At 40.7% G+C, this 20,719-nt stretch overlaps 2 protein-coding genes across 5 annotated transcripts in view; both read left to right on the forward strand.

The window, feature by feature from the left end:
- Positions 1–191: 191 nt before the first annotated feature.
- Positions 192–19,089, forward strand: TMF1 (TATA element modulatory factor 1). 2 transcript variants are annotated; one of them, XM_075158648.1, is made up of 17 exons: positions 192–527; positions 3,093–4,321; positions 6,110–6,213; positions 7,135–7,261; positions 8,229–8,334; positions 8,729–8,871; positions 9,435–9,601; positions 9,795–9,951; positions 10,446–10,538; positions 11,138–11,294; positions 12,085–12,277; positions 12,614–12,683; positions 12,767–12,859; positions 13,941–14,051; positions 14,686–14,832; positions 15,313–15,438; positions 16,002–19,089. In XM_075158648.1, exons 1-17 carry the CDS (start codon positions 386–388, stop codon positions 16,143–16,145), a joined length of 3,309 nt encoding a protein of 1,102 aa, XP_075014749.1. In that variant the 5' UTR covers positions 192–385; the 3' UTR covers positions 16,146–19,089. The 2 variants fall into 2 exon arrangements, with proteins under 2 accessions (XP_075014749.1, XP_075014750.1); XM_075158649.1 differs by lacking the exons at positions 6,110–6,213; positions 7,135–7,261 and having other exon boundaries at positions 257–527.
- The window catches only part of EOGT (EGF domain specific O-linked N-acetylglucosamine transferase), a 25,472-nt gene continuing 23,027 nt past the window's right edge, over positions 18,275–20,719 (forward strand). The window contains exon 1 of one of the 3 annotated variants that reach the window (XM_075158652.1): positions 18,275–18,457. The gene's annotated coding sequence lies outside the window, so the exon portion shown is untranslated. Of the gene's footprint in view, positions 18,458–20,435; positions 20,605–20,719 lie in introns of those variants that run through there. The other 2 variants (XM_075158653.1, XM_075158651.1) reach the window with 2 other exon arrangements.

Genomic DNA, 20,719 nt, shown 5'->3' on the forward strand with positions numbered 1-20,719 from the left:
GTTCAGCAGCCGAAGGACGCATCAAGAAGCAGGAATTAAAGTTGCCTTTTTAGCGTCTGATCTGGAGGAGCGGTCACCGCCGCAGGGCGCCAGCCGGGGCCGCCCCTCCGCCATGACGGGTACCGCGGCCGAAGGCCTCGCTCCGCCTCTCGTGACGGGCCGGGGGCCGGAGGGCGGCTGCGCCCCGGCTTGTTTGCGACGTGGAGCCCGGCGGCGCGCAGGCGCGGGGCCGCCCTCCCGCCCTCCCCTCCGCGCGGAGCCGAGCCGCAGGCTGCCGGCCCCGCCGCCGCCGGGCAGCGGGCTCTGAGGGCGGGTCGCTCCCCGCCCGCCTCTCTGCTTGTGGCCCGGTGCCGCCGCCTCCGCGCGGGACCGGGCGACGCGGAGGATGAGCTGGTTCAACGCCTCGCAGCTGTCCAGCTTCGCCAAGCAGGCGCTGTCGCAGGCCCAGAAGTCCATCGACCGGGTGCTGGACATCCAGGCCGAGGAGAGCCCCTGGCCCGACGCCGTCATCCCCGACTACGGCGACGGTAAGCGTGGGCGACGGCGGGCGACCCTCACCGGGCCCCCAGCCTCCCGTGTGGGGCGGGCTGAGCCGCCTCGTCTCCCGGCCTGCCTCCCGGCCCTTGCGGCGGGGTTGGCCGGGGCGGCGCCTGCCCCTCGCCCTCCTCCTCCTCCACCCCCCTCCCCTGTCTCCCCCCCTTAACCCGGGCCGGGGGTTACACTTGCGGAGGTTTAACCGGCCCTCCCTGTCCAAAGCCCGTTCTGCAACGCCTGTGGTGCTTCTCGTTCCCCCCTCACAGGCGAGGGGGGGATAACGCTGACAGAAAGCTGAGGAAGCCTCAGCAGCACACGCAGTACCTGCTGCTTGTCACCAGCGTCGTGCTTTTGTTGCGTGGGTCGTGCTGCGCTTCATACCCCTGTTTCTCAAGGCGTTATTTTTTTGCCGAGGGACTAATGGGTGATAAAAACTGCTCAGTTGATAAAAAAGGGGAAATTATGCTCTTTCTGAGGCATGCATGGATCCGCTCTTTGCGACAGGAATAGCAGAGTAGAAGCTGAAAGTCTGGCCCGCGTAAACCAACTGAAGTTTCCACTTTTTGTGGTGTTGAGTTCGTAATCCTCCAACATCTATTGAAAGGAATGTGTTGGTGGAAAAATTGTCACGGCTTGGTTATGAGGAAGTGTCTCCTTTGTACATGTGCTAATGTAGAACCTGAAAGAATGATCAGTCCTAAGTTACTGTTTGGAAATGAAAGAGCAAAAAGGAGCCCTCATGTTAGAAACTTTTTTCCCATAAATAATACCTTGAAGATAAGAATGAATAAAGAAAAGGCTGAGATACTAAGTCACCTGGAATCAGCGTCCTTACTGCAGCTACATCTGGAAGAACTGTATGAGTTTGTAGAAGGGGGTTATTTCCAGGTATACCCACAGCAGAGTTAGATTTCTGAAAATCGAAAGCTGTAACAATTGAAAGTGTTTTCTAGGTTGGTTGCTCAGCAAATCGTAGGGTCGGTTTTGCATGTCTTCATCTCTTTGTGGGAGCAAGGGCTCAGCAGTCACTTACTTAGTCCAGTGTTGTCTTAAATTACAGGAATTGTTTATAGAAGTCTGTGTTGTGTTTAGTTTCTTAAAACTTTAAACTTGTCCAAACTGTTTTTTAATTTAATTTATATCTCAGTATTTATAGTAGTTCTGCAATTTATGAGGAAAGCAGCAAAGATCAGCCTGCATCTGTTTTTCAGGGAAAACATACTTGTTTTTCAAAGAAGTCAAAATATTTTCTTAATGTTACAGTTCATTTACAGGGCTTTTTCTGAAGCTATTGAATCACGGACAACGTAGTAATAAATCAGATGTTTGTAGTATTTTTGGCAATGAGAGCAGTAGTTATCTGAATTTCAGATCTTCAGGCCAATAGGTATCAACAGTTTCAGAAAGTGATAGTCTACTTTAAATACTATAACTCAATGTTTTTTAATAGATACTGCTGTATAAACTAAGCTTGTTTTTAAGTAGCCTGAAATAGTCATGTTACCCAGATTATGTTTTGTAGGTACAAAATCAAATTGGATATTATTTTTGGATTTATCTTTCTTACTTGGGATGCTACTGAAATTTGGTGATGGAATTATTACTATCCTTGTTGTTGACAAGTCCTGGAAAACCTGCAAGAAATACAGTAGTACTAACTAACTGTTAACTTTGTTTTAGGGCAGCTTCAGAACTAATCAATTCAGTATTTCTCCACAGGAGGAGAAGAAAACTATCACCTTAGCTGGGCTGCTGGCAATGTGTATTGTCAGCTTCAGGCTGTTGCTTGGTGTGTGAGGAAAAATATGAAGCCTGTCACAAACGGAAAGGGCAAGAACCCTTCTTGTAGCATACATTCTACAAATATTTAAAGCTTTTTTTTCTGTGTTTTCTGTAATGGTGTGTGAAATGTTTGTCTGTGTTCTACTGGCAGATAACTTTTAAGACCTAGTAATTGTTTCTTCCTTTTGTAATCTGTATAATTCTCTGCTTTTAAACTGCAGTTTTTCAGATTGTTTTGCCTAGTCTCCTCTCACTATAGGAAGCAGGAGGCCACATTCCCTTTCCCTTGTTCCCTTCCCAAAGGAAATGCTTGCTTTTTGCGTCCCAATAGCCCTTATAGCTTTCAGAATGCTGTGTGGGCTCGTTTTCCCTTCCCAGACACTTCTTTTCATCTTTCTGAATTCTCACTCTTGGATTTACTGGTGTAATTTGTGTATGGTTTCCTTCTGCCTTTGCTTAAGTTACTGTTTAACAGGGAGGGAGCAAGTTGGTTCCATTTGGGTACTCCTACTTTCTAGAGGTGTCTGTGTCCACCTTAAGTCTTAGAAGTACTTCATGTCTCCCTTAAGCTTCTTTTGCTTTGTCTAAAAATCGGTTCCAAGCTTTGTAAGGAAGTAGTAACAAAAATTATGCTGTTTATGATCACGTATAATATTCACTTTAAGTCATATGATATTAAAAACATTTTTTCTGAACTCTTGCATCTAAAAAGACAAATATTGAAAAAGAATGCATTTTAAGTGTTCTTGGCCTATCTCTTTTTTTTGTTGTTTTAGGAACAAATTCTCTCATAAGTGGAGGATGGGATACATCTTCCTGGGGCTTAAGTTCAAATACAGAACCACAGAATCAGCCAATATCGCCAACAGCAATCACTAAGCCAGTGAGGAGGACGGTAGTAGATGAATCTGAAAACTTCTTCAGTGCCTTTCTCTCTCCGACAGACGTTCAGAGTATACAGAAAAATCCAGTGGTATCCAAACCTCCAGCCAAATCACAGCGACCCAAAGAGGAGGTGAAAAGCAATTTAAAGGAGTCTCAACACCCCAGTCAGCTGGAAGTACCAGTGACAACAGAGGCAGAAGTGAAGGATTCCTCTGTAGCTGGCCTAGTGGACTTGAAAAACCTCGATATTCCCAAGGAGAAATTAGAAGAGAATTCTGTGCTTAAATCTAATGCCAAGCCTGAAGGAAGCACAAATGAAGTTACTGACAAAAAGGTGTCTGCTCTAAATTTGGAAGTGCCTGAAGATGCTCTTAATGAAAAATCCCGTGGAGGAGGGGATGGAACGGGAGGTGCACCGCATAGCACTTCGCAGCCTCTTAGTGCAGGTACAAAAGACATGGGTTTGGAAACTAAGGAGCGAAAGACTGAGGACAGGCAAAGCAATACACCATCACCTCCAATTAGCACTTTCTCCTCGGGGACATCCACAACTAGTGATATTGAAGTTCTGGACCATGAAAGTGTAATAAGTGAGAGCTCAGTAAGTTCAAGACAAGAAGCTGCAGATTCAAAATCCAGTCTTCATCTAATGCAAACATCATTTCAGCTTTTGTCTGCATCTGCCTGTGCAGATTATAATCGTTTAGATGACTTTCAAAAAATGACCGAGAGCTGCTGCTCCTCTGATGCTTTTGAAAGAATTGATTCATTTAGTGTACAGTCTTTAGATAGTAGAAGTGTAAGTGAAATAAATTCAGATGACGAGTTATCAGGCAGGGCTTCAGCATCTGTCGCTGTCAGTCCTTCTGCACCAAAGACAGAAACAGTTGATGCCCTGAAAAATAAATCTGAAAACTTGAACGACACTCCTGTTTTACATACTGAGGAAGCTGAGATGGAAGAGAGTGGGAGAAGTGCGACTCCTGTTAATTCTGAGCAGCCAGATGTTTTGGTTACTACTGTACAAACTGTTGAAGAACAGATTGTGAAAGAGGAGCCGCAGCAGGATGCTGTTGAAAAATTGTTAGAAGAGGACTCTGAAAAGCAAGAGCTTAAAAAGGTACCTGTAAAACGTTTTTTGCAAACACACCCTTTAATTACAAATGAAACTCCTGCCATCTCCGTATATAGGTATTAGCTTCACCTTATTTGAATGAATTAATTGATGCTGAACTACTTTACCTTGTAGAAAACTGTCCTTGATATTCTGCAGTGGAAGAATACTGGTGAAATTTCTGGTCAAATATTTTTGGGTTTCACCTAGTCCACCTAGTTATCATTATTGTGAATTGTGAGTAGTGCTAGCAAACAGGAAGCCTTGATAAGTGAAATGTGTTATTTTAATTCTTCGGTGTAATTTTTTTTTTCCATGAAAGGTGGAAGAGATTCCATGAAGTATTTTGATTTGAATTAGGAACGACAAGCCTTTAGTATTTCAGCAACAATCAAGATAATATTTTGCAAGCATTTTTTTCCACACACTTACAAACTGTCAGAATTTTTTTACATTCCCCGAGTGTTATTCATGTTCTTTGAGGATAGTAGTAGTTAGTGTAAATAAGTCCTTTTTACTAGATAAATTAATGTCTGTTTTTAGCAGAAATAATCTTTACTTCCAAAAATAAGTTTTTTTAATGAAGAAGATAAGCCTAGTTATGGATAGTGAATAGATTAAAAGAAATCTGGATGGCTAGTTTAAATAGATTAAATAACTAGAAATGTGGTGAAGTAGGATACTCAAGTGTATGGAAGGCTAAACTGGAGCTTTGAAGCAGTGTGTTTTGTCCAGTTCTATTGTGTGCGCTATCTTCTTTCCATTTCCTTTGTCACCTTCCTGTGCCTCTACTCTTGTTTTTAATTTCTGAGCTGCTTTGACATGTGTTTTGCTCTGTTTCTTTGCATTTTGCTTTGCTCATCGTCTGCGTGCCTAATACGTGACATAGATGCCTTGCCCTGTAGGCATGTTTACAATACTGTTGCTGTTTCTGATAGTAATAAGGGAAAAACAATTGCTTATGGGAGTTGATAAAACCCCAATGTAATCTGTGTTTTAAGGAAAGCATTTGTTTGTGTAAATTGTACAGAATGTCAGTGTAAATTCCTTAGGGAACTCCATAGCCATGTACTGTTACCCATAAGTTTTCCTAACTTAAATGGTTATACATTATGGGAAATAGTGATAAGGGACCACAGCAAATTTTGTCTTTCATTGGCCATAGTGAGCTACATTTATAGAATCTGTTTCGTTTGTTTATATTTGTATATTTGCATGTATGTTTGTGTTTTTTCTCTATATTGAGCTTTCCAAAATCTGGTATTAAGAAATTATTTTGATGATGTGAGCTAAGAGCTTTTGATCCTGCCTGGAAACTTGCTTCCCTCATCTGATGCTGTTTTGCTGCTTTGTGCTAATGTTTCATGGAAGAGACCTTCCAATGTAAATTGCTCTGTGATTTTGTAAAGAGTGGTATAAGGAGCACTGGGAGTCTTGATGGTTAATGTTAGCTATGGTTTTATAGGCTATCAGCTCTGTTTAAAAACTTCATTGATAAATAAATATAACTGTTGATTTTGTTGAGGAACTTAACTGAGCCACATGTGCTTACTTGGTAGGATTTCTACACTTGTAGAAAACAGGTGCCTTGTGCTTAGATATTGCTTAGTTCTAAATTAATGTGGCAGAAACATGGTAGTCTTCACTGACTTCTACCTCAAATTCCTAAAAACATTGACAAGTTCAGCTTTAAATAGTGTTGGGAGGGAATGGGGGGGGGAAAGGGGAAGCCTGCCCCTCTTGTGTTTTAATTGTCCCATTCATCTGATCTTTATCTGTAAAAACATTGTCCAGATGATTGATTCATTAACTGAGAAACTGGAGAAGAGGGAAATACAGTTATTAAGTACTAGTAAAGAAAAGGCGCGCCTGGAAGAAGCTTATGATAACCTAAAAGAGTAAGTATGAAAATATACACAGTAGTGGGTGTAACTGTAACTTTAATGTAATACAATCAGTAGACAATATTGTAAAACAAGCAGCTTTATAGCTAGAACAAAGGTTGCAAGGGATGTGCACTGTTTGGGAAAGCTGGAAATAATGATTGCATGTGCTGTGATGGTATTTTTTTAAAGACACATTATTTCTTGGGGCCAGAATGTCTTTCAGGAAGAGGTTGGCGGAAGATTTTTCAGTACATAAGCAGTAGGAATGACAAACAGATGTGTAGAGTCAGACTTGGTTATTAATAAAGATCTTTGTTATAAGACTGGATTCAGTTATTAAGGGAGACTGACTTTTCTGATACAGATGGATGAACCTGAGTTACTAAGTAATTTGCTGACTAAAATGTAGGCAGTGAAAACATTTTCACTGGTAGAGAAGGGCTGGTTGTAGGGAAAAACCAATTCAGGTTTTAATGAATTTTTAATTCATTATTTAAGTCAGTTAAAATTAAAAGGAAAAAAAAAGAAAAGTTGGATTTACTAGTTTACTGATCAAATACCAAGTTTAAAAATTTACAAATAATATGTGAAGGTATTATTTAATGACTAAATTGATCTTAACTTAAAAATACATTTAATCATTTGCCCTATATATGATACAGACTACAGTTAATCAGAAAGAACTTGATTAAGGGGCAAAACATTTAAGGTAAATCAAGCATTTCTTTGTTTTCACGGGTAAATTACTGAATTAATAAAGATCTTTGATTAGTACTTCTAATATGAAAGTGACTTTTTTGACATCTGGTTAATGTGTAAAATTAGAAAAACAAAACAAAACACATTTTAAAAGCATTTAAGACAACCTGTTGCAAACTGCTTGGAATGTCACATAACCATGCAACTGTTCTGAAATGTTAATTTTAAATGTAGTGAAATCTTTAGAATGAAAGAAGAGAGCAGTAGCCTTTCATCTCTTAAAGAGGAGTTTGCTCAGCGAATTGCGGATGCTGAAAAGAAGCTCCAGCTAGCCTGCAAAGAAAGAGATGCAGCTAAAAAGGTAATTTGGCTTTTTAGTGAAATTAATATTTATTATTTTAGAATACAGTTAAATTTCTTGAGGTAAATTCATAAAAATCAAGCTAGGGAAAGCATGAGACCGACAGGCACTACTTCATGGTATTAGTAACTACCATAAGCTGATTCTAGCTTCCCAGGCTGCTTGTTTTTCCTTGTGTTGAATACCTTGTTGTGACACAGGTATTCGTGCAGCCGTGTTGTGAACCAACTTAGGGAACTCATTTAAGTTAAAGTTAGTCTGGGGGGAAAAAAAAGGTTTAACGTCTGCTCTCATTTACCTTGTACCCATATATGCATTTGCATTGGTGTGAGGGAGAAGCATGGCCTGGGGATGTAGGAAAGTGGCGAAGAATGGGAATGGCTTCTTTAGAGGATTAACTGGTAGGAAAATGAAGGACTGATGACACAGGTTGGTTTGGAACGAGCAAAGAAGTCTGCAGCAACAAAGTTTATGGAGCTTCTTGACCTGTATCACAGCATTACATTTCTCTAGCTTATTGCTAGTCTGTAAAAAGTAAACTCAAATCTGTAACTGGAAAAAAAAAATTCACAGTTGTTTTGTCACTGTATGTGTCACTGTTGGCACAGGAGTAAGTTGAAATAGAAAAATTATCTGATACCTGTATGTGAATATAGCAATTTGTTTTTACTGCATTGCAACAGTTTAAAATCTAGAAAGTAAAATGGGAGGAGGAGTTGGAACAAATTGTACAGAGAATTTATGGAGTCTCAATCCTTGGAGGTTTTTAAAACTTGATGGAATAAGGCTCTGAGCAATCTGATTTGATCAGATGATCTCCAGAGTTCCCTTCCAACCTGAATTGTTTTCAAATAAAAGCCTTTTGAGAGGAAGGGGAGAAGAAAAAGGTGATCAGTGTAACTTACTGTGCGTTTTTCCCTAAATATATTTTAATAAATGGTCCTAAGTATTTTATCCTGTTATTTAGGAAGTCAAGACTATTAAAGAAGAATTGGCTACTAGACTTAATACCAATGAAACTGCCGAATTACTGAAAGAAAAAGAAGAGCAAATCAAAGGATTAATGGAGGAAGGTGAGAATTAAAATTTTTTTTAATAGCAAAAATTTGTAAAATAATTTGAAATGTACTGCCTTCCCATATAAGCTTTCTGTATGTGGGGAAAAAATACAGCCTTTGAAGCATGTTAGATGTTTCTGAAAATTTGAACCATTTAGTTAATACCAAAGAGCAGCAAGGGGGATCAGTCAATACAGGTGGCTAGAGGGGTACTTTCTGCAGCGTGCATTAAAAGGTGCTGTGAGATAAAACCCGCATGCATTACAATGCTCCATGTTCCATTCAGCAAAAATCTAACTAGGGCATTGTTCAAGGCATTTCTACAGTGTCTCCCTTACTACTTTTTAATTTTGGAAGTAAAATATAGTTACTAAATGAACATTTTAGAAACTGTTCATTTTCTTCATAGGAGAAAAGCTTTCCAAACAGCAGCTGCACAATTCCAATATTATTAAAAAATTGAGAGCCAAAGAGAAAGAGAGAGAAAATATTAACACAAAACAGAACAAAAAGATTAAGGAATTGGAAGAGGAGTTGCAGCATTTAAAACAGGTGAGATATTTTGGATTTTTTTTTTTTTTAAAGCTTTTTATATTAGCTGCAGAGTAGCCTTTTGGGGAGGCTCTAGATAAGACCGATATTTTTTCTTTTCTGGGAGACTTCTCTATTTCTTATTATTGGAACACTGAGATGTGATTTCTGCGTGTCTCAGAGCAGTTTAAAACTGCGGTCGGGTATCTTTCCAGCTGCTTGTTTGCACTTGCACTGCTGGTTATCAGGTGGGCTGACCAAATTCAGTACACTAAATTTTAATTGGAAAACCTGAACCAGCAAAATTTGGGCAGGTTTTTTTGCTTGGTTAGTGATTGAATCAAGACCTTACAAGCGGCAGACCCCGTAGGAGGAAGTATGTGAAACTGTGGTGAAGAAGAGCCCCCTCCTCTGGGGAAGATGGGGGAGCAAAACCTTTCTCTTTTGGCGAAGTGTTAGATGGGTTTAGTCGTTTTGTGTAACTTAATCTTGAATTGGTTGTCACAGTTGTCATTGTCCTCAGATGGCGTTGCCTACCCCACGTACTGGGATTAGTCTCATGCTTCTTGTTTGCACTCTAATAGGTGCTTGATGGCAAGGAAGACCTTGAGAAGCAACATCGAGACAGCATTAAACAACTGAACAGTGTTGTAGAGCGACAAGAAAAGGATCTTGCTAAACTTCAGGCAGATGTGGAAGACCTTGAAGAACGGAACAGAAGTGTCCAGGCAGCACTTGACAGTGCATACAAGTAAGCAGATATTTGTGTGCCTGTCTTCAACTCTACGTTCAGCTTCTGTGTCTATTTCTTGCGCAATGCTTGTGAAATGTTAATATATAACGAAGTTATTGGCAAAATCACTGTTGGCATTGTATAAACTGTAAAAAGCATTGCTTTTTCTTTTTTTTTTTTTTTTTTCCTTTTCTTTTTCACCCCTCCCCAGGGAACTTGCAGATCTTCATAAAGCTAATGCTACAAAGGACAGTGAGGCACAAGAAGCAGCCCTAAGTCGGGAAATGAAGGCAAAGGAAGAGCTTGGGTTAGCGCTAGAGAAGGCCCAGGATGAAGCACGACAGCAACAAGAGGCTTTGGCAATTCAGGTGGGTCTTAAATGCAGTGAATAAAACTTTTACCTTGAAGAAGTGAATGTGCTCCGATGGTGAGTGCCTCTGGCATAATGAACCAGATGCAATATAAGGTGAAACTCATTTTTGTGTACTTAGCAAATACCCAATAGATTTCTTTCCTGTGAACTTGTTCAGCCTTTAGTGGTAGTTGTGCTAAGCTTTAAAAATTTAATTTTATTAAAAAATACTTTTAATTTTACTTGCCTAAATAAAGGGACTTTGACAGGCTCTATGTTAAGTTTGTAGTGCTCTTACCATGATGCAAAGTTCAAGAAATTAGTTGGACAGAATTTTTAGTGATAGATAAATGAGTGTAACTATCTGTGTGCATGCAAAACTTAAGCCTTTAATTTGTAAACAAACATACCCTGTCTAACAGAGTTTAAAAATGGTATAGGACTGTAGCAGTGAATAGGTGATACTATACCTTTTGGCAAGAGATTAGTGACGATGTCTTGTTTGTTTAGGTGGCAGACCTGAGGCTAGCACTGCAACGTGCAGAACAGCAGGCAGCAAGAAAAGAAGATTATTTACGCCAGGAAATTGGTGAACTACAACAGGTGCTATAGCAAATAGATGATGCCAACTTGTATGTGCAAGGAGGGCTTCTAAAAACTGAAAATGAAACACTAGCATGACATTAATAGCCTGAAAAAGAGGCTTTGTTACCTTCAGTACATGTCCTGTGTAGAACAACAATAAAAATATTAAAGGAAATGTTTTTTAATCACATTGAAAACAAAATCATAATTTTTATGGTGTGTTTTAAATGTAATGCTATCCTTTTAGTATGAGACAAAGCACAGCCATTAAGTTTGTAATAGTCCTCTAAAATCGCTAGCAAATATGTTTTAAATTACTCTTGAGCTGCTTCTTAAGAATATTTTTCTTGTTCTTCAGGGCCAGAAGATAGATAGATTGTTGCCAAAATGTTTCAAGTGATGTCCAGAGGGCTCTTGAAATGTAGATTTCTGGGCTGTTGCTCTATCATGTATCTAAAAATGTTAGCCTTCTATCTTGAAATTTCACACTACTGAGAGTCTGAACATACGAATTTTAGAATGTAAAGCAACTGCTACATGTTTAACTAAATTCTGTGTTAATCTTTTAATCCATCATATGATTTTAAAACTTAATTATATTTAATTTGTGATTTCAGAGACTTCAGGAAGCAGAGAGCCGGAACCAAGAACTAAGTCAAAGTGTTACATCTGCTACACGGCCACTTCTCCGGCAGATAGAAAATCTGCAAGCCACCCTGGGAGCACAAACCTCCGCGTGGGAAAAATTGGAAAAGAACCTTTCTGACAGACTTGGTAAGATGTTTTTAACTTTTACTGAACTGTGAGGCTCTTGATGAAGATGTGAGATGGCTGAAGGTAAATGAAAAATGCTTGACACTTGCCCAAAGTGTAGATGGTGGGTCAGGAATGATGAGCACAGAATGCTTTTCCGTAAGGAAATCGTATGTGGGGTATTCTGCCAAGGTTCTTGGACAGGTAATTCACTGATTCTCTTTAAAACAAAGTGTAACATAAGATTGTGAGATAGAGGTGTTAAGGTGTACGTGTCCTTGCTGCATCTAAAGAAAGGATGGCCATTGAGACACTGGAAGTACACCAGCATTTTCAGTTGTCAGGCCTGGTGCTTAGATGCTGCGTTGTAAAGGTTCAAATCATTTACTTACCTAACTGCATAGGTAATGGGACATGTATTTGTTGATACAGTAGTCTATTATTTTAAATGAAGAATGCATAAAATTCCCAAAGGTGGACCTAGAGAAATTAATTCTTTTCTGGAGGCAACCTGTAGTTGTATATTGCGTTCTGAAAGAGTATGAAGTCTCCTTGTTCTGTGTTGCTTTGTTCCTCTAATTGTATGGTGGAAAATATTTAATTTCCTTTACAACAGAAAACAGTTTGCGTTTTTTGTTGTGGTAGTGGTTTGTTTGTTTGGTTTTTTGTTTGTTTGTTTGTTTTGTGAAAAAGAAAAATTAGTTTTATCTAAAAAATCTCAAATTCCATTTTGATGCTTAAATAATTGGCCCCTATTATAGATGTTTGATCAAAAAAGTTAAATTCCATGTTTTTCTTTCCTTAATACTAGGTGAGTCTCAAACTCTTCTAGCAGCAGCTGCTGAGAGAGAACGGGCTGCTACAGAAGAACTTCTTTCTAATAAAATTCAGATGTCTTCTACTGAATCTCAGAATAGTCTTCTAAGGCAAGAAAATACACGCCTTCAGGCTCAGCTAGAAGTGGAGAGAAACAGATTGAAGAAAATGGAAAATGAAAACAGTAGGTGAGTTGCATTTCTGGTTAACAGTGTCTCTTTAAAATTGCGGTGAAATGGAACGAGCTCTCTCTCACATAACCATCTGCAGCAGATCTCTTGGCAAGTTGGAAGACTTGATTCTTTTGAGTGTTGATATGACTGTGCAAAATGATGGCAGCTATTGATAAAGTTGCCCAGCTCGTTAAGGATATTTTGTTTCATGCTAAAGATTGTCTGAAGTATGTTACTTTCATAATGTTTTAAAGCCTTAAAGCTGTATTTGTTTTAAAAGTATATGAATCTAAAGGAAACACAGAATACTTATTTACTGACTTTCTCTACATCTTTCTTTCCTCAATGTAGGTATGAGGTTGAACTAGAAGGACTCAAAGATGAGTATGCAAAAACCTTGGAAGATGCAAAGAAAGAAAAGGTATTGCCTACTTCAGCTTTAAGCTGTGTTATCATTGAAATCTGAGCTAGCAGGAGTTTAACAACCTGTATTTACTTTTGTAGGCGCTGCTAGCTACTCAGCTAGAAATGGAGAAGATGAAAGTTGAACAGGAAAGAAAGAAGGCAATTTTTGTGCAAGAAGCAGCAAAGGAGAAGGTACCAAAACCTAACATTTCTGTTCAATCTTACTGATACTATCATTATTTTAGTACATATCTAGAACCTGAAACTGTTGCAAGCAACAAAGTGGACTTAGAGCAGTACGGCATATACTGTCAGCCTAGGCATTAGGGACTTGGCTTTTTCTTTATTGTGACCGCCTTTTATTTCCAGTGAAATAAGTGCTTGTGCGATACTCACTGAAATGAGTCTTGAGTGATAGTCTATTTAACCTGAGAAGAGATAATATATGGATAATGATTGGTTTAATCTTTGGATGTTTTTGAATGCTCTTGGATTCTTTTTCTTCTGAAGCTACTTGTTTTCTTTGCTTAGACTACTTGCATTGCTTTCACTGAATTCCTGTTTTGCGTTTGACGTGACTGTGTGTGACGTACCACATGCAGCTTAAGTCACAAGTCACAGAACAGTCCTCGATAGTCAGCAATGAGTCCCATATTCCAGCCAGTAACTTTGTTACTGCTAATTAGCAGTTGATATTCAAGTAAAACTGTTTCTATGTTTCTTACATCTCCAGTTCTAAAATCTAAATGCTTTATCCTTCAGAGGCTAGCATACTTTCAGGTGCTGCCTGTAGAAAGAAGTTAGTCTGTTTGGAAGGTATGTGAGTAAGGTATTAGCATGTGAGAAATCTCAGAATTGAATTCATACACTTTATTTTAAAAAAAAAAGTATTAACATGCATTCTAAAAAGAGACATACTTCTGGGTTTAGGATATTCTTCCTGTGATACATTTGGGCATCCAAAACTGCCTTCCTTGGCTACTTGAAAGAGAAATTCTTTTGGTGTAATTTGCAACTTCTGTCTTCCTTTCCTGAAAAGTCAGGATTTAAACGTAGGCTAGAAGTGTTAGTAGCACAGAATTCTTTATTGTTGAACTTTCATATGTTTTAGGGATGGGGGAAGGGGAAAGGTTACCTGTCACATTATGTTCTATAGTTGTTGGTGGAAAAAGGCAGTCTGTTCTTTACAGAATTTGTCTTTCACCATCTTGTAAACTTATTTTGTTATCTAACTGGTGATGTTGTGTGTGTGGGATATTTTTTTTTTTTTAAGGATCGGAAGTCATTTACAGTTGAAACTGTTTCAAGTACTCCAACTATGTCACGCTCTAGTTCCATAAGTGGAGTTGACATGGCAGGTCTTCAAACATCTTTCCTCTCACAGGTATCGTATATCAGTTATATTGGCTTTTTTTTTGACAGATTGCTTTTTTTTCTCTTCAAGAACTTTCATTAATGTAGAAAATGACTCTTCAAGAGTATATTGGCCTCAGGCGAGGTAATTCCTGTGCAGAAATGTCTAAAACCTGATGTCTGTGATTGTAAAACATCTGTGAAAGCGTGAAACTACAACTTTTATTGCAGAGTAATATATACATGTATTGGTGCTGAGTTCACATGTCTAATTTCATCTAGAAGAATTGAGTAACACTAGCAGGAGTCAAATCAATTGATTTATTTTTACTAGCAGTCCTGGTTTAGGGCACAACCCTGCTCCCTAGGCAGTATCATTGGCTGTTGTGGTCTGTGTGAAGTCTGCTGCTTTCCTATGGATACAGTTATCAATGTCCGAGTTAAATGACAGTTGTATAGGTGACATGAGAACTTGCCAGTAAGGAGCTATCTCAAATTGTACCTCTTTACCTTAAGCCTTTGTTTTAAAAACAAACTTTAAGCATTGAAATGCTTGCTTAGTAAGAGTATAATTTTAAATCTTAAGTAATACTTTGGGAGAGGGAAGATTCCAAAGGGTGCACATTTTTGTCTAATTTTAAGCTTCTCTAACCTTCTGTTTGTAGGATGATCCTCATGATCACTCATTTGGGCCAATAGCTACTAGTGGGAGCAATCTTTATGATGCTATAAGGATGGGAGCAGGTTCAAGTATAATTGAAAATCTTCAATCACAGCTAAAACTAAGAGAAGGAGAGATTTCACATCTACAGGTATGGGAGTTAATCTTCTATAACCAAACACAGCATTTCTAAGTGTAAATACTAATGCAATCCGTATTATATTCAAATTTTATATTCAATATAAAATATATGCAATCAATTTTATATTTGGAAAGCTTGGTCCCTCTCTTCACGGCAGAGTGCATTCACTCTTCCCCTTCCATGACAATTCTATTAACGAGGCTAGCCATTGGAGGTATGTGTAGGGAAGCGCGAGAGAAGGATTTGTTGCTTCCGTTTTTGTTTTGGCAAGGACCTATCCAGAAAACTGAATTTGTCTATCTGAAAAAGGAAGAAAAACCAAACCACTGATCAGATTTGAGAAGAAAGTGAGAGTGCTTCCAGGGTGTGCTGTTTCATAGTCTGGCTTAAGGAAAAACCTTAATTACTGTATCAAAATATTTTGATACAGTGTTTTATAAGTATGGTAAATTCTTTCCTCCTCCTAATTGTTGAAAGTGTTTACCTTAGCTGGAAATTGGAAACCTTGAGAAAACACGATCAATAATGGCAGAAGAACTGGTTAAATTAACAAATCAAAATGATGAGCTTGAAGAAAAAGTGAAGGAAATACCAAAATTACGTGCACAGTTAAAGGTAAGTGTATTTCTGTTGTAAATGTGATGTAAAATTGTCATATTTGGATTTTTTTAGGAATACCCCTATCAATTTAGGATTATATTCAAATCTGTCCCTAATCATAAATGACTGAAGAGCCTGGGTTTTTTTTTGTATAGTAGAATCTGGAAATGCCTACTCCATGACTAGGTAGTCACTTCAAAATGCAGTTGTTAGAAATGTGCGCTGTGCGTAAGATTGCATGCTAAATCAGTGAGAGAACATTTTTTTGTTTCTCTCATTTAAGATGCTTGTTTGGAAGTAGCCTTTTTAGTCTTTTTTAGTGTTTTGATAAATAGCATGGATTTATGGAAGTTTGATGCAGAGGCTGAATGAGTGTGCAGTACTGGTACAGGTAATAGGACAAATATTTTAATCCTTGGAATGTTTAAGAACTTCAATTGAAATATTGAAAATAGTTTTGGAATAATTTTGATAAAATAGTGCTATGCTTATTTTCCCTAATAATGTAAAACACTATCCTAGCAGCAACTTTTTTTAAGTTGAGAAACAGTCAGATAACAAACTACATGTCCTTGCAGGATTTGGATCAAAGATACAATACAATTCTTCAGATGTATGGAGAGAAAGCAGAGGAAGCTGAAGAACTCCGTCTGGATCTCGAAGATGTGAAAAACATGTATAAGACTCAAATAGATGAACTTCTAAAACAAAGACAAAATTAACTCCTGCTGGAACTCTTAACATTATATGATAACAGATTGTAAAGATAATTGTTTATGTAAATGCTGAATTTAAATGTCTTGTAAAAAAAACCTGTATTATAGAAAGTGTGACTATATAATAGAGTTCCTATGTTGACAAAAAAAAAATCAATGCTTTAAGCGTCTTGTAGTGTCTGCAGTTAAATTATTTGTGCAATATTTAATTTTTTTTTCTTAGTTACCCCTTTATTTAAGTTTTTGCTAAACGGTGGCCCATTTTACTTGTAAACAGTAGCAGAAATGATGATTGTTACCTCATGAGACCGGCGCTGGAAGGCATGAGTTTTACTAAAGCAGCCCTAGATTCATAAACTCTGTATATCTATGAAAATGAAGTTAGAAGTCTTTTTTTAGTGTTTTTGAGTTTTTCCAATATCTCATCAGTAAATTTTTAATAACAAAATAGCAGTGGCTTGCTATCTGAAGCATAATTGGTGGATATTTTTATGACAGGAAAATCTCATATTTGTACTCGCAACGTCTGACCATGTTAGGATGGTAATTTGCTATTCTTAGACAGATCAGATTAGTCTGACTATTTTACGCTAAGTCCTGTAAGCAGAGTGTGAGACTCAGATGAGACTTTATAAATCACAGCTTCATCTTGTATATTGCTTGTGTTGTCTCAGGAGCTGTCTAGAGACAGCAGCTCTGCTTGTAATTCTAAATGTGTTTAACTTTTAACACCAGAAATCTGAACTATTCAATATTTGTTCTAGATTTGGATGCTGATTTTTAACAGTAGCTAAAACAGTTCAGAAGAATGCAGAAAAATGATTTTTTTTTAAATTAATTGCTGCTGCTCTCATAGTTCCTTGTATATAAGTAGCAAGGTTTAGACTTTTTGCAAAATTGTACTGTGACTTAATATAGTTTTCAAGCAAGTCTCCAGTGGCTGCAGAGTATTTCTCATGCCATTCCTTAAGCAAGGTATTGGTCAAATAGCATCCACGTGGCTTGAAGTTTAGCTGCGTTTTCGGTAATGTTGGAGGAAATATTTGAATTGGACCCTTGGGAATGCTGGGAATCCAGGGAAGAAGCTTGCGTCTTCCTCTCCGCATTCCAGTCAGCAAATATTTTGCTACATCTCAGAACTGTAGCCGTGATAGGTACTCGTGTGAAATATTCAGCAGTTGAAATTCTTTGCTTATCATACCATTGCCTCTATTGTGAGAGGTTTTTTTCACATCTGTGCGCCTTGTAATTTGTGTTAGAGAACTCTGTTCCTGCTTGTGTATTCAGTGGCCTGAGAGAGACAAAGGATGTGAATGATGAGAAATTGCTTCTGAAGAAAAGCCTCTCAGTAATTCGACTTTTCTACGGGTGTTAGGGATTTATTCCTCATTGGGAGAACAGTTAGTCACTGAAGTTACACAGGCAAGGGTATGTTCATGGAAAAGCCCAGTTCAGTTCGAGATTCAGGCAGTTATTCTGAGGATTTCAATAAAGCCATAGAGCAAGAACACTAAAATTTGTCTTAACTCCCCATCTGTTGTAGAACTTTAACTGCTTTAATAAAATAAGACTTTTTTTTTTTTTCTCCATGGGGAGGTGGGAAGGAACTACCCTCTTACTGTCTTAGTTTCAGTTTTGGAAACGAAGGGGAAACCATTTTTCTTATTAAAAAAGTCAGAATTTAACACTTTGCCTTCATACTGAAGCATGGTTGGTTGCTCTTAAGTTTCCAAAAAACTCCTAAATACCATACACAAAGAACCAAAAAACACACTCCATATAAAAGCACATGTTGGAACTTACTGATTTGCTGTTAGAATTATGATGTGCAAATGTTAGAAGTTCAGCCTTTTCTGTGAATCAATGAATTGCTGATTTTCACCATTTTTTTTACAGCCTTGGTAGACAAATGCAGCACACTCAAAAAAAAAAACCAAACCAAAACAAAAATCCTTTGAACTTTTATTTGGACCTATTTCTGCCAGTGCTTTTGAAGGTAACATTTCCTGTGTGATGTGTGAGTGCTCCTTAAGGGCTGACACAGGAGCAGTTTTGAGTATGTCTCAGGCTATCTTGGGTTTTCAGGAAGAGCTTAGGTAAATGGGAAGTTTTAACATGCAGTCAGCATTAACTGTTTTAGATATAAAAGCATTTATCAGAGTATTAGATTTTTAAATTTTACAGAAGTAGATGTAAATATTTGACTATTTTTGGATTCTTTATTCCCATTTAGTGCAACCTTTACTATCACATGAGAATGAGACGGCCTACTGCGTCTTAATCATCAAAGCCTTAGAAAACAAAGTGGCTGTTGGAAGGTAACATAGACTTTAATATAAATCTTGTATGCTTGTTTTGAAGAAACACTAAGATTAATGTCTGCTCAGACACCTTAAGTTCGTTGCTATTACTGAGATTGCCTAGAAAAGTAACATGCAAAATGACAGGACTTAGGTCAGAATACTAATGTCCACTTCTGTTTAAATTTATTATTTTAGAATATTCCTTCTGAAAGCAATTAATTTATACCTCATTTTCACTGCATATGCAAGTATGAAGTAATGCTATTTAAAGGCTTACTGGAAGTATACTGGGGGGACTTATTTCTTAGTCTGGAAGGTAACGGCCTCCGTTAATGCAGTTGGGTTTGGATGAGGTACGGGCTGCGCTGGTACTTGCTTCTCTGGGCGTTGTGTCGCATCCTTTATCAGCACAGGAGATGATGGGCAAAATCCCAGGTATCCACACATGAGAGAGAGGATTAGTTCTATTAATTTTTTTGTTTGTTGCAATTTATGTGTGTATGTTTTCCTAAGGGCTATAATGATCCTGAATATGAAACAAAATGGGTTATCGCATGGTGAAATTGGAACCCTTGGTTTCTAGTTGTGAAATGTGTATAAACTGTAAAAAGCATGGGGCAGGGTAAAATAAAACTTTGTGCTAAGAGCGTGCTCTGATTCTCTTTGAGAAGAGACTTAAAAATAGTTTGGTGGTGGGTGGGTGCGTATGAACCTAGTGGTATGAAAGGAAAATGTTGCTAAAGTTAGAATATGTCAAATGTAGTTTGAATTTCGAGTTACAGATGCCAGTTAAAACCTTGTGGTGTCACGGGTATTTAGGTACAAGAGGCTGGTTTGTTTATAAATGCACTGCAGTAATGGGATTAACGATAATGTGAAATTTAGACTAATTCCCTTTATTGAAGTGGAAGGGCTTTCCGGTTCGGCGGTGGCGGGGGCCAGCCCCTCCGCCGGTGCCCTCGGTCCCTTCTTCTCCCGCGGGCTCCCCGTGTCGGGCTGGGCGTTCGTCACCGGCGTCTGGACCTCGTTTCCCACCTGTGAACGGGGGGAGAAGAGGCCTCTCCTGTGGTGGGAGGGCTCGGGGTACCGGGTGTCAGTGCCTACGACCCCTGCGGCGCTTGTCAAAGCAGGAATTGAGTGAAACCGGGAACGGCGCTGCGCGTTGCCTGTAAAGGCAGCGCAGGAGCGATGCCGTGTGCCTGGCCGGCATCTCAAGCGAAGCGGGGCGTTAATTAACCGCTCCGCTTGCGAATACGAGTTTCTGACGGCAGCGGGGGCGGTGGTACCGCGCCGGGCCGCCCCCGGCACCGCTCCTCCCTGCCGCCGTGTGAAAGCCGGGCCGGCCGGGGCTCAGACAATGGGGTGCCGGGAGGCTGCGCTTCCTGCGGAGCGGCGGCAGGAAAAGGCCTTTTTCCTCCGCAGCCTGAGAACGCCGTTCCCGGCGCGATACAGCGGCAGCGCTCGATTTCCGGCAGCAGAAGGAAGGCACGCCGCCAGCCCCCGCTGCCGCACCGCTTTCCCTTCGCGGGCCTGCGGGCCGTGCCAGGGCGGGGGTGCTGCCGCCGGGCAGGTGCCGCACGGCCCAGCCCCGGGCGGCCGCGGCGTCCTCCGCCACGGCCCAAGCGACGCTAGCGGGCACCGTCACGGCTCCACCTGACGGCCGCCGGGCCGGGGCGCTGAGAAGCGGCCGCGGAGGCCGACCCGCGCCCCCCGCCCGGTTTCCGGCGAGCGGCGCCGCCGGCCCGGCCCGGCCCGGCCCGGCTCCTCCTTCCTTCCCCGGCGGCTCGGCGCTCCCGCCGCCTCCAGGTGGGGCGGGCCCCGGCGGCGGCAGCCCTCAGGCCGCGGTTGCTCCCCGCTGTGGGGGACGGGACGGGACGGGGTGCGGCGGTGCCGCCCGCCCCGCTCCGCTCCGCTCCCCGCGGGTGTGAAGGAGGGGCGCGGCGGCGGTGCCGCCCTGGGGGCGGGCGGCGGGCGCAGCCCTCTCACGGCGGCCGCCTTTCCTCCGCGGAGCCTGGTGGGGCCGGGCTGTGCGCGCTCCCCCCCGGACGGCCGCCAGCTGCCGCGGCGGCATGAGGATTAAGGCCGTCGGCGAGCGCGTAACGGGAGGAGCGGCCGGTCCCATGGGCCGCGGGGCTCCCTGGGGCCGACGGGTCTGAGCTGAGGTGAGGTGCCCGCCGCGGCCTCAGGGCGTGGGTGAGCGCCGCCGGGGGTGGCTCGGGCGGGGCGGGATGGGTTAGCGGCGCCTCACGGGGCTCGCTGTGGGCCTGGCACCGGGTC

The sequence above is a fragment of the Calonectris borealis genome, chromosome 10, assembly GCF_964195595.1.
Source record: "Calonectris borealis chromosome 10, bCalBor7.hap1.2, whole genome shotgun sequence".
NCBI classification, from domain to species: Eukaryota; Metazoa; Chordata; class Aves; order Procellariiformes; family Procellariidae; genus Calonectris; species Calonectris borealis.

Bases quoted from the DNA above. Each gene is read 5' to 3' on its own strand.
- TMF1 (XM_075158648.1), top strand. From the start codon at position 386: ATGAGCTGGTTCAACGCCTCGCAGCTGTCCAGCTTCGCCAAGCAGGCG. The intron at 10,539-11,137 runs GTGCTATAGCAA...TTGTGATTTCAG, and splicing joins AAATTGGTGAACTACAACAG to AGACTTCAGGAAGCAGAGAG. The intron at 11,295-12,084 runs GTAAGATGTTTT...CCTTAATACTAG, and splicing joins GAACCTTTCTGACAGACTTG to GTGAGTCTCAAACTCTTCTA.